At 42.2% G+C, this 12,780-nt stretch overlaps 2 protein-coding genes across 2 annotated transcripts; one reads left to right on the plus strand and one right to left on the minus strand.

Annotated features, from left to right (window-relative positions):
* The first annotated feature begins 1,066 nt into the window (after nt 1–1,066).
* On the plus strand, nt 1,067–4,643 carry LOC120294735 (indole-3-acetate O-methyltransferase 1-like). Its single transcript, XM_039315197.1, is given in 6 exon segments — nt 1,067–1,206; nt 1,209–1,246; nt 1,646–2,068; nt 3,086–3,361; nt 4,077–4,201; nt 4,203–4,643. Coding segments are annotated over 6 exon segments (1,158 nt in total). The 5' UTR covers nt 1,067–1,136; the 3' UTR covers nt 4,429–4,643.
* Nucleotides 4,644–6,438: 1,795 nt separating this feature from the next.
* Nucleotides 6,439–11,934, minus strand: LOC104448181 (65-kDa microtubule-associated protein 1). Its single transcript, XM_010061972.3, is given in 16 exon segments — nt 6,439–6,831; nt 6,834–7,020; nt 7,197–7,345; nt 8,198–8,232; nt 8,234–8,283; nt 8,740–8,792; nt 8,795–9,050; nt 9,157–9,248; nt 9,251–9,311; nt 9,913–10,128; nt 10,249–10,484; nt 10,487–10,499; nt 10,655–10,719; nt 10,722–10,857; nt 10,968–11,061; nt 11,781–11,934. Coding segments are annotated over 15 exon segments (1,728 nt in total). The 5' UTR covers nt 11,040–11,061; nt 11,781–11,934; the 3' UTR covers nt 6,439–6,724.
* Between the last annotated feature and the right edge of the window lie 846 nt (nt 11,935–12,780).

Raw genomic sequence — 12,780 nt, forward strand, 5'->3', positions numbered from 1 at the left:
ATTGAGTTTCTCTTAATATTTTCAGCTACCCCTAAACCACCCTTTTCGGACCTTTGGAGCTTCTTAAGCACGTCCTCAAAGTCTTGCCGTCTTCTAGAAAACATCAAATAAAGATGAAAAGCTTCTTTAGTTTAATTTGCATTACCTTTCTTTTTCTTTTGGTGCATTAAACTTGAGCTTGAATTTAAAAAGAAGATTGTCCAAAAATCCAAGTGTCTTTCTTAATAACCTAAGTCTATCTCTCTCTCTCTCTCTCTCTCTCTCTCTCTCTCTCTCTGTGGGGACAGACATCATTGCTACAGTGTCTCAACATAAATATCAGGCGTCAATCTTGGGCCAGCCTTGTCGCTGCATGTGATCGCCATGTCTGTGTGATTTTGTGTATGCCCACACGGCAACAAAAGCTACTTGCAAAATAAAAAGCCCTTAAAAAAAAAGCGATAAATCCATAATCGAAAGCCACTTTTTTTCTCGCCACTTGTTACCTTATAGGTAAAAAGGAGAATATAGTCATCTCATCTTTAGGTGCTTATTACTTCTCTTGTGAGAGTTGACTACTATCACAATTGCAAAAATAAACCCTAATATCCACTCATGCACATTTAAGCGATAACATATGTTTACTAGAAAATACAATGCATAAAAGAAGAGGCAAACGAAAAAACCTAAATATGATATAATATCCGAACAAGCCTATTCGCTATGTGCGTGTATTAATAAAGCAAATATTGTGTACCAAAAGGATAAGGGCAACGACATATGTTTACAAGAAAATACAAATACGTAAAAGAAAAGGCAAACGAAAAAACCCAAATATGGTATAATACCCGGACGAGCCTATTTGCTATGTAGATGTCTTAATAAAGCTAATATGGTGCACCAATAGGATAAGGACTTATGCTTACACTAACGACTGTTTTTATGTTGTAGTGGTCCAAATCCCCGATCTATGCTCCTTCCCAATTACTGGGTAAGATTTACTGCGCTGTTAACCTTACAATAGAATTTCACCTTCTTCATTCTCTATTATATATAGTCCACCTCACAAGCCTTTTCTTCCAACTCTTGGGTCTCCTCTTCTCACTTCAACTAACGACATATTTACGAAGAATCACCTTCTTCATCACGCTCTAGCCATGGACTTCAAGGGAGACAACATCGTCATTTCGAACATCAAGCTCGAGAAGTTGCTCTCCATGAAAGGTGGAAAGGAGAGAACAGCTACGCTAATAACTCCCAAGCTCAGGTTTGATTTACTTTGCTCATCTTGGTTATCTCCCTCTCCTTCTGTCCCGTTCATCTAAGATGCCCTGTGACTCCATCGTGCGTATACTGGATCTGTCTCAACGGTTTGAGAAAACAAGATTGATCTAGCTCTCTTCTCTCCTTGACAAAGTCAGAGCTTTTGGCGACCGAATTTCATTTGGTCCGAGAGCTAGTCCGATTTTCCTTTTATATAGTGTTCGTCAGGCTTCATTTTGTTTCTCGTAATTTCCTCTAATCCATATGCCCTATATCTATTCATCAAATTCATGTTAATGCTTAAAAGTCTTCATGTAACCTCCAAAAGGAACCAATGGTTTTGATTTCCTGAAAGTTCAGAAAAAAGAAAGAACTCTGAACAAAGGTGTTATCTATCATGCAGGCCATACATGCTCGCTCCATGCTCCACCTCCTTGAAGAAACCCTAGACAGGGTCCAACTCATGACCTCCCCAGAAGTCCCCTTCGCAGTGGTCGACTTGGGTTGCTCTAGCGGCAACAACACCATCTACATCGTCGACGTCATCATCAAGCACATCACCAAGCGATTCGAAGCCCTCGGGATCGAGCCGCCTGAGTTCTCAGCCTTCTTCTCCGACCTCCCAAGCAACGACTTCAACACTCTCTTCCAACTCCTGCCACCCCTGGCAGCCCAAGGCGCTGGCAGCATGGAGGAGTGCCTCGCCGCCGACCACCACCGCTCCTATTTCGCTGCCGGAGTGCCCGGGTCGTTCCACCGCAGGCTATTCCCAGCGAGATCAGTCGACATGTTCCATTCAGCATTTTCCTTGCATTGGCTCTCTCAGGTGAAGATCTTGTAAATATAATATTCTTAATGAGTTTTATTCTAGGTGAATATGTGCATTAACTGCTATCTATTATGGTGTATTATCGAACATAAATAGACTAACATGAAGCACAAGCTAGGACAATAAAGGATCCAACGAATTTTTAGTTTTAAGCACAAGACTTCGGGAAACATCTTAATTAGCAAAGAAACTATAATAGGAATGGCCATTGTAAGCATGGTCATTGATGGCGTGCTCTCCGTAGGGACTAATGTAAGTTTTCTTTTACAATAAAGTGAAAAAGGACAAATTATAAAATTAACGATAAATTGACTTTTTCAACACTATCATTGAGAATCAAAACATTTTGTTGTGACATAGAATAATACGAACTCAGAGACACGAATGCAAACGATTGACTTTAGGTCTGTGTACCTGATGACGTAGTCGATGATCTCGTTTTTCTAAATGGCGAGTAGACTATACGTGCATAACACAAACTCCTTTCTTTGGCCAAAGTACATTAAAATTCGCGACTTTTCCGGTCGAAACTACACCTCATGTAAAAAATTTGAAAAATTGGATGACCGTCAAAGTCATCAGTTTATCACGAGAGACGGTTGTTCGAACAACAAAGGGACTCAAGGGTCATGATGAGAGCTTGGAAATCATCAGCTTTCGAAAAGGATTTCCCTCATGGATTGCACCAAAATGCTACCGACCAAGGCTGACAGTGGAAAGCACTTTTGGACTTTCAGGCTCGAACTCTGGAGCTCAACAGTGGAAAGGCATTTTGCTAATTATGCTTTTCCTGCGTTGGTATTGTCAGCAAAATGATCGTGAACTGACATGCAGTCATAAGTTTGATCGGTAAAGTTTCAAATTATTCTCTAGAATCGTGCAATGTGTTGGCCAAGTTTTGGATGATGTTCCGGGTGAAATGCATTCGGCTTGTTTTGCAAACGCCAAAACAAGATATTTTTTCATTTTTCATTTCTATGAAGATTGTGAAGAAATGACTGTTTCAATACACAGGTGCCGGAGGCAGTGACGGACAAGAGATCGCCGGCATGCAACAAAGGAAGAGTGTTCATCCACGGTGCGGGTGAGATCACGGCGAATGCATACAAGAAGCAGTTCCAGGCCGATTTGGCGAGCTTCCTGAGATCAAGATCGCAAGAAATGAAGCGGACCGGATCGATGTTCCTCGTCTGCCTGGGCCGGACTTCCGTGGACCCCACCGACCAGGGTGGGGCCGGCCTCCTCTTCGGGACCCACTTCCAAGACGCTTGGGGCGATCTCGTCCAAGAGGTAATTAATCGAAAACATCGCGCGTTCATATCCAAACTCCGTGCTTTCCTTTTCGGGCTTGCGTGTGAACAGTTGCTCGCTCTTTTTTGGACCAAGTTGCTAATGTGGGGGTGCAATGTGCATTGAGTATCTTGACTGCAATAAGGCCATGGCTATTGATTAGGTGTTGCTATTGCATTATGAGACCGTATGATGAAATTTCAGCGGTCATGATTTAGCCCTGTGAATTGTGGGCCATCTGATCTTTTTATCCGTTTGGGGTCTCTGCTGATCAGAAGGCCTGCAACATCATATGGGAAAGGCCAGTTTGGCGGGCCACACGACCCCGTTGACCCCCTAATGGAGACATTTTTACGAAAAAGGAGAAGGATAGAACTTTAGCCAAACGACGATGTGATCGATGTGCTGGAACTAGACAAGAAAGTTTCGTTTGGATCAAAGGCGATTATTGTTGGTCAGAAGATGCTACGATGCGAAGGACGAATCGTAGGGAGTCCTTTTTCCTTCGCTAAATTGAGTGCAAGGAAGCATCGAGTATAATCCTTTTCCTGTCCCCCGTGGTAAAAAAGAGGAAAATCTTGTTGATAAAATTTGCATGGTATAAGCCCATGATTAGTGTTCGTGTGCATGTTAAGCTCCGTTTACGTATCGAAGTTTGGTGATTGTTTTTTGCATCCCATTACATGGAACTAACTAGTATGGATATAATTGGCAGGGCCTGATCAGCAGCGAGAAGCGCGACAGCTTCAACATTCCAGTATACGCGCCGAGCATCCAGGACTTCAAGGAAGTAGTCGTGGCCGACGGCTCATTCACAATAGACAAGCTCGAGGTGTTCAAAGGGGAGCCCTCTAGTGGTGAGCGAGCCAGATGACGCGTCCGAGGTGGGCCGGGCTTTAGCCACCAGCTGCCGGAGCGTGGCTGGGGTCCTAGTCGATGCTCACATTGGCGAGCACCTCAGCGAGAAGCTGTTCCACCAAGTCGAGCGCCGAGCCACGAGCCACGCCAAGGAACTACTGGAGAAGCTGCAGTTCTTTCACATTGTGGCTTCGCTATCCTTTGCTTAGAGAAACAAACAAGGCTTCTGAAAATTGGGGGAATTTGGGATTTCTTAGTTCGTCTTTTCTGACTTTTCTGTCCCTCTCCTTTGTGTCAAGTACTAACATGTTGCATAGTGGAGTCAAGAGACGAGAAAGCAGCTTTCTTTCCTTCTGCGTGTTTTTGTGTAATCTTTGATCCATACTGTAGTTATCTTCACAAATTATATGTGCGTGTTAGTGTCTCTGTGTTCCCTCTAATTCTATGCCCAGTGAATAGTGGAACACTGATCTTATTTTGGCTTCTTATGTGTAAAATGGTCGGGCCTTTAGTTGTTCCCAACATAGTCTTGGCCAGGATATCACGGTCGCATTGATTGTGTCCGATCTTTGTATGTTGTAGCCTATGTAATGCTTTGGTAACAAACACAAGAAAACGCACAGCGGCTGTTGTCTCGTTCTCATTGTGTCATGACACAAGCCTATAGAAAGTGCTCATTGCAGAGCCGGCACATCAAGAGTGGGGTTCTCTTGAGGTGGTCATTGCATAGGCTGAAAGTTCAAATTCTGTCACCGAGTGATGTTGCTGCTTCAAGCCCTGGCATCATGTCCCTCCACTTCTGGTGAAGCATAGATGATGATTTCGTCCTTCTCTGGCAATCTGAAGCTGACCCTCTTCTTCGTCCTCTCGCTTTGGCTCCGGCTTAAGGAAGAACGAGGGATCACATCGCCCAAATCATCCACTAATTGACCATTGACTTCCTCGAGTAATTTGTCCTTCAAGAAACTTGAACGCTGATTTGGAGACGATACAATATGGTCTAGCAACGCCGGGTGGACCCTGTTGGAGAAATGCTTGAACAAGTGTGTTTCACTATTCGCCGAGCTTTTCTCCCAGACCGGCGATGACAAGAGCCATTGTTCAAGGGTAGGGTACTGTTCATTGGCATTGTGATCATCTGTAATGATTTCTTTTTCTTGCTCATTTTGCTTCTTGAGTGGATGGAAGGTCCCGCCGCTCCTTTTCCTGCTCAATAAGCACTTTTCCTTCATCAAATTAATGACTGAAGTTGCTAAACCCCGCCTTTTTCTTCCTCATCATAATCACTTGCCTGTAATCTCTCAGGGCATGATGGTTGCCCAAAGCAAGATTGCCCATTTCCCATCTCTTGATCACAAAATAGAGAGCAATGCGTGAAATGGTATGTGATAACGCATCATTTATTTGGTTGCATTTATCATGCACTTAAGATGGGTTCATCAAGGAGGGATTGAGAAATATCGGCCTAGTTCTCATCGGTGTGAAAACGTGTTTTGCGAGCGAATTACGGCACGCTAAAAATTTCCATCTTGGGTTGCTTTCATCTTTGATATCATTAGTAAATATCGATTCTTTGATCTTTTATAGAGTTTGTCGGCTATCGGAATTGTACGCATTAACTCATCGAAAGATACAAGGAATTGTTGGGGAAGAGGACAAAAGACACTTGGGCTCATCCACCTCCGAGTCAGAGAAGATCTGCATCGCAATTTCTGGCGACAAACTCAAAGGTCAGCTGAGCACACAAAGTTAATTCCGTGGACGGGCCATTTCATTGACATTGAAGACGAAGAATCGTGCCTTGAGATCACTTCACGAGCACAAGATGGAGATGAGGCCTGAGTTGTCTATTGTCCAGTAGCGTAGCAGCAATTTTGGCCCATTCCGATGTGACAGCTATTATCATCATTTCAGAATCTCAAATCACTCCGAGAACAGCGATTCCGGAGAATGAATCTGTCACACTAAAATTGGCAGTCTTTTATCATTCACATACCGAACCATCGAAAATTTTGGACGGATGAAACAAAGTACGTGTTCAACAGAAAGAACCGTAAAATGCTGAATTTGAGCTGAAAAGATAATGCTAACTTCCATTGTGGACATATTTGTTACTTTCCTGGATATTCTGTGCATCAGAAAAATAAGAAGACAAAGCATCAATAATCGTTAAAACACACGCTCCAAAGTGAGTCAGGGACAAAACACAAGCTCAGGCATAAGTAAAATGCTACTAGTACCCACAATCACGTATTGATGTTTACATGCATAGACTAATTTCTTGGCAGTGCCAACTGAACAAGGACTAATGAATTGTTATGACTAGAATATTGTATCCTGCAAAATGTGACCACAAATGAAAAAATTTAAGATGCCATTATAATTCGCAGCTCTATAACAGAGTCCTCTCGAAGTCACTCGCTAATATTACACATATCACATCCTAGCTAAAGAGATTGGCACAACGATAATAAATATGGTGAACAAGTCTACGAATATCTATGACTAGGGAGATGGTGGAACCGGTTCAGTGCCAGAAACATGCGAAGCAGAATCTTCCTTCGTCATGGCAACATAGTTAGCAGGGGCAGATAGCCTGGCATCCCTTTTGCATCCTTAGAATTCGACCTGCTACCATTTTGCGGATTCAGAGATAGTCGTCTGCTAGGAGTTCCGTTGGCACCTCCATTTGCACGAGGGCCTACAACCTTCTTTGTTCCGACTGGTCTTGCAGGGCTTGGTTTTGAACCGAAAATCGCCTCTTGTTCTGTGCTCTGCTGCTCATGGTACTTCTTCTGGTCCTATCAAAGTGCAGATTATAGAGTCAAAAAGATTCAGAATGGAATCAAACCTACCAAACAAGAACAGATGAGCAAATACAGAGCTTGTTTTTTATTGAATACTAAAGCCATGTGTAATGGTTAATCAGCTAAAAGTACATGCATGATCAAGCCATCTTATTTAAGGTGTAACTTACTCTCAAGCGCCGCTTCTCCTCCTCTCTTTCATGCCTCAGCATGGTATATTCATCAAGCATGGCAAGGAGAGGAACCCCATCATATGTGAATGACATGCCATGATCTTCCTCCCATGCTCTAGTTTTTGCAACCAAGGAATCAACCAAAGCTGCACATAGACAATAATCTCAATATCTGGTTTAAGTGTTAAGTTTTTATTGTTCATGGGGGCTGACAGGCATCACCCTTAAATCCCCCGTGATGGCACATCACATACTTCAATCGTGTACAATGTCAGATTCAAGTCCAGAGGAATCAGTATATTAACTCCATTATGGGGCCAAAATCTAGAAACCCTCAGTGAAATTTGTCATGATCAACTGCATAGCTACTCAATTCACAATGATCAAGGAACAAAAGGAGCAAACCTCATCCTTATTGGGGCAGAGCCAGGAAATTTAGCCAATCAGTTCAGTGGAATAATTATGCGTTGTATTCTCAATAAGTTGGAAATTTTATAAAGTTTTGACTACATGATTTGCATGTAATTGTGCCATACAACAAGAACGATGTAATAAGCATGTAAAATATTACAGGTAAAGTAATCATATATCAAACATAAAAAAGCATATTTGCATTGGTAGTATTCTCTTGTACGAGTAAATCAGAAAGAATGGAGTTCTTTGTTAAAGGAATCAGGGTTAAATGGGTCATCTCTTCAAAAATTTGAGGTGATATCTTTCTGCTTAGAGAATAACTGAATTTAGTTAAAGAATGCATGAACTTCAGTGGGGTCAATTGCCCCACAGATGAGCACAACCCACCAACCCAGACATCCTAGATTTTCTTTGATTTGGGTAAAAGAGAAAGAGCAGAGTATCTAGGAATCAGCAAGAAAGTCTTGACCAGACTAAATCTAACACGCACACTTTAACATGTAGACATGCACATTAGAGAAAATCATAATATCCATGTGATTGTCATCCAAAGAAGTCATCATGCTGCTTTAAATAAATAGTACCAGGAATTTTGTTGACAAGGATCCGGGCTTTTTCAGCGCTTGAGATTTAAGTGTGCACCTCTGCTAGCATTGTACCTGTTATCATCCTGTTCACGAAGGCAATTTTCGTGAATGGAGAATCAAGTAATGAGATCATGGTGCAAATATCTGGAAAGCCACTCTCAGCCAATATTCCCAATCTCAAGTGCTCCTCTTTGTTATAACTTAAGACAGAAGGGCAAATAAAATCCACCCAAGAAACTGATTAAATACAATGAGATTCACTCTCAAAGAAACATAAATTCCTAAACAGGGCGCATTCCACAGACATTATCAAGTTTTGAATAGCTAAGAGAAACATTAGAAAGCCAGGCAATCAGATGCAATCACAGTCTACATGATTCAGTTAATTAGCTTTTGTTAACAGCAATGCAAATAAATGACTATCCATGCAATGAGTATGGCTATTGATCTCATCCTAGCAACTACTGGAGATTTTAGAAGGGTATTTTATCTATGGAAAACTCAAGCATGCACATGCTCTGGATAGGTAGAGAGAGTACCCGGCTATAGTCTTCGAGCCAACTCTCCTCTTCACAGGCTGACATCCATTTTCAACCTTGTCCAATATTTCTTTCCTGCTGAGAGCTTCTTCCCGTGCTTTTACAATCTGATTGTCCAAGTCCGTTATTAATTCAGCAGGCTCGACATTCCCAGACTCTATGAGAGCCATAATTTTTTCTCTAGCGGCCTCAGGATCTATTTCTACGTGTGCACGAGCAAATATTTCTTCAAGCTCAGCTTGTTTCTTAAATGCAATTTCCTGCATCCTGCTAGCTTTAAGCTGATCAAGCCTTTCGACTTCCACCTCGGCCTTAGTCACAGGAATGGGTAATTTTTAGCGTGAGTGAGCTAAGACCCATCAATTACTCTAAAGTAAAGATTATATGTACTTGGCAAGAATTTGAAATTTCATATACCTGCTCAATCAGATCCATAGCAAGAGCACCAGAGGCAGTTACTTCATCAACAGAAGCTGAGATGTTGCAGGTCACATGGTCAAACAGTCGAGCTCTTCTTCAGAAGTATCCATGAGATTCCATAGATCTATTAGCTGGGTGGCTAATTCTTGAAGCTGCACAGAGCATAGGCATATTTAAGACTTTGAATTCAATTTATTGGACAAGACAGCACACATGGAATCTCATCAAAAACAACGGAAGGAATAACAAGGCACACTACATAACCATTAAGAATTATCCAACACGCATGCATTCATTCTATAGAAGATTGATGTAGGCACATCCTAGATGCATAGAATCTATCAAGAAATAATACTTGAGTTAGAGATGCTATAGACTTTTTATTTACAATGACTAAACATTAACACTTGAGGAAAACCATAGACATTTACTTTCTACCAACAAATGTTTAATTCCTCTTGCAGCTTTTTTACAAGTGTCAGAGGTATCAGAAATCTATGTGCAAACTGACGATAAATGAAGTTCACCCCAAAAGTAATAACCTCCCTTGAGAAGAAAAAATATGCTGTGCGTTTTTCCACCACAACATAATATTAATGCAAAGTTTCTTTTTTACATTTCATCACTGATTCAATTTTCCTAATCGATTGGCTACACACTGTCAGATGATAATGCTCAATAGTCCAACAATCATACAAGAAGAGAAGTTAAAAAAAATAAAAAAAAAACACATTGAAAAGAAGGTATAGTTACCTTATGCAGCCTCTGCTTCTTATCTTCTTTAAGAGCTAATACTGTCTTAGCCAGCCTGGATAGTGTCTCATTGCTAATGCTTTTCGATTGTGCACTGGCGGATTCATTTAAGCTAGGGTGAACTTCTGTAATTGAACTGAAGAAATCCATCCCCAGGACCGAACATAGATCATGCACAGTGCTCACAAATTCAAGTACTTTGTGCAACCTATCACTCTGCATCATTTAACAGATAAAACCATCAACTTGATGTGACAAGGGGAAAGAGGAACTACAGTTAGCGATATCTATATTAAAGAATATCTATAAACTACCTCACTGGAACCAAGCTCTTACCTTCTCCTTTTGAAGTTCTTGGAGTTGGGCTTGATACTCATTTAGCTTCTTCAGTGATAGATCCGCTTCATCAACTTCAGGAGGTTGCTCTGTGAGGCTCAAGTTTCCAGCAATTTCACCACATATCCTCTGAATCTGAGACTGCACATTGGAGAATTCCTTAAGTCTTTCCTCTTTCTGTTTCCAAAGCTGCTCAAGTGCCGGTGCAATCGATGCAAGTTGTTCCTTGATTGTTCTGAAGCTTTATCAGGCTGCAATACCAAACAAACAATGTAAAGAACTTTAAAACCGCAGGTAATGTCACAAAATAAACGTGTGAAGCAACCAGAAATAACAGCATCTTAGGGCTTCAGTGTTACTGCTTTTTTCTTAACAAGCTTAGAAAGATACTAGCCATGCTACTCACAATTCCAACCACACTTTTCTCTCCGAGAGCTGATAGAAGACTGGTGAGCTCGAGTTTGGCATCTGAAGAGCCTGAAGAAGTTGAGCCCTTGACTTGTCAGCCTGGTCAACATTTCTCTTGTACACATCTAAACATTCCTGCTCTATCTGAAGGAGCAACTTATCCCGCTCCTCATCGCTTTCACCAACTTCATCCCATATTCCCTAAAGCAATTCATCACGTGAGTCTGAGCTTTCTTCTCACTAGAAAGTAGGAACACAATGGGCAACAAGGAATCAAAGCCAAAAAGGCGCATCCGCGAAAGGTATAGCACCTGCAGTTTCTGCAACAATGAACCGCAAGTGATTTCCCCGAGAAGAGGGTCCCGACCACTCGCCACCGCCATTCACGTCACTCCCACAATCTAGCTGCGCCACATAGATAGTTAATAAATATCGACTCAAAAAATGTTCTTACATTCTGTAAAATCAATGTAAAAGAAAGAAACACGGATATCCATTTTGCAGGGAACATTATTCATCAGAACAACATAGGCAGTCTCCGCGAGAGATACAACATAAGACCCGTAACAACCTAGACTCCAGCAAGACTCTTACTTTCTCCTTTTTCCTTTCGTTTCTTTTTTTTTTTTTCCCGGGCAGACCCATAAGAAGCATGAGAAATCAGATTATAGCTCTTGTCTCTTATTTTCTGACCACATTTTACCGAGACCCATCTCCTTCTCCTCCTCCTCCAAATTTTAGCAGCAAATCACAGACGATCTCAGCCTCACTTCACTCACCCACCCACATTTACCTCGCAACCCACGCGACGGTTAAACTGAAAACATCACGATCAGTCTCTCTCCTCCGTCGACACCAATTCCCACTCCCGTAGTAACTAAACCCTCACGCTCCGGCCAGCAGCCAACGAGCAAGCAATCCGAAACCACTCCCCCCACATTTCACTCGACAGAGCAGAGCCAACGACATGGACCCACTTAGATCTCGCCAGCCGCTGAAGATCAGCACGAAACACGAAAACCAGACGCGGCTGCGAGCGAGAGCGAGAGCGAGAGAGAGAGAGGAGGAGGAGGGAGAAAGCTGCATTCATAACAGAGGAGCGGGAACAGAGGGGAATGCCTTACCCAGATCGTCCTCGGAGCTGCGGAATTCACGAGCTTCGTGGCTGCAGATCTGGAAGCGCTCCTGCTCCTCAGCGTCACTGCGAGAGACGCTCTATAGAGAGAGAAAGAATCACTGTTGATGGAGATAGAGTGAAGGAAGGAAACAAAGGACAGAGAGAGAGAGAATCAGAAATAGAGAGAGAGAGAGGGTGGGGCCCATTTTTATTTTTTGGTCTTGTTTTCTCTCGTCGCTTTATCGAAACTATTGTTTCGGTATCCTTATCACTAAAGCCCGTGTTTCGCGGGTTAATTACGGACATTGACACTACCCCACCGGGGGTGGGGAGGGCGTGTGAATTGACCGGTCTGTCCCTCAGCTTTGACCCGGAGCCCTTGATGGTTTGACTGGGCGGTCCCCTGCTGCGCCGCTCCTCTCCACTAGCGGTTTTCCCATTTTCCTTCACTTTTCTGCCGTCGTTTTCGTCGTCTTCCCCCGTTTTCTTCTTTTTTTCCTTTTCCCAAGAAAAGGCGTTCAGAATTTTTACATATGTTAATTATTTAGAGCAATTCTATAATGGGACCGCATCAATATTTTACCTCGTCTTCCGTCCAGCTTAGAGATTTTAAGCATGTTTATCGTTGCCGTGCAGTGCATGGGGGCAAGCATTTGAATAGTACACGCACCGCCTGATTTTCTCAGTTCGTTTGGTGCTGATATAAGAAGTGTTGTATGCATATGGATAACATCTATGACCGACTGATTTGAATTAGATTCGGTGTGGAGTGGAATGATAGGTCATGTTCGTAAAATCTGAATAATGAACATATGAAAATGTGTGAAAATTACTCCTAAGTGAGCTATTATCATTTCGATTAAAACTAAGAACGTGTCATTTCTGTTCTCAAGCTCTTAAAGAAGGTTTGCGAAAATAGAATCGATTATACGTTATCAATTCGATTTGGGTATCTACTAATTCTTCAGCCTTTTTAGCCCAAGAGATAATAAATGCACAGGAGGGAA

This window comes from Eucalyptus grandis, chromosome 6 (assembly GCF_016545825.1).
Source record: "Eucalyptus grandis isolate ANBG69807.140 chromosome 6, ASM1654582v1, whole genome shotgun sequence".
In the NCBI taxonomy this organism is placed as follows: domain Eukaryota; kingdom Viridiplantae; phylum Streptophyta; class Magnoliopsida; order Myrtales; family Myrtaceae; genus Eucalyptus; species Eucalyptus grandis.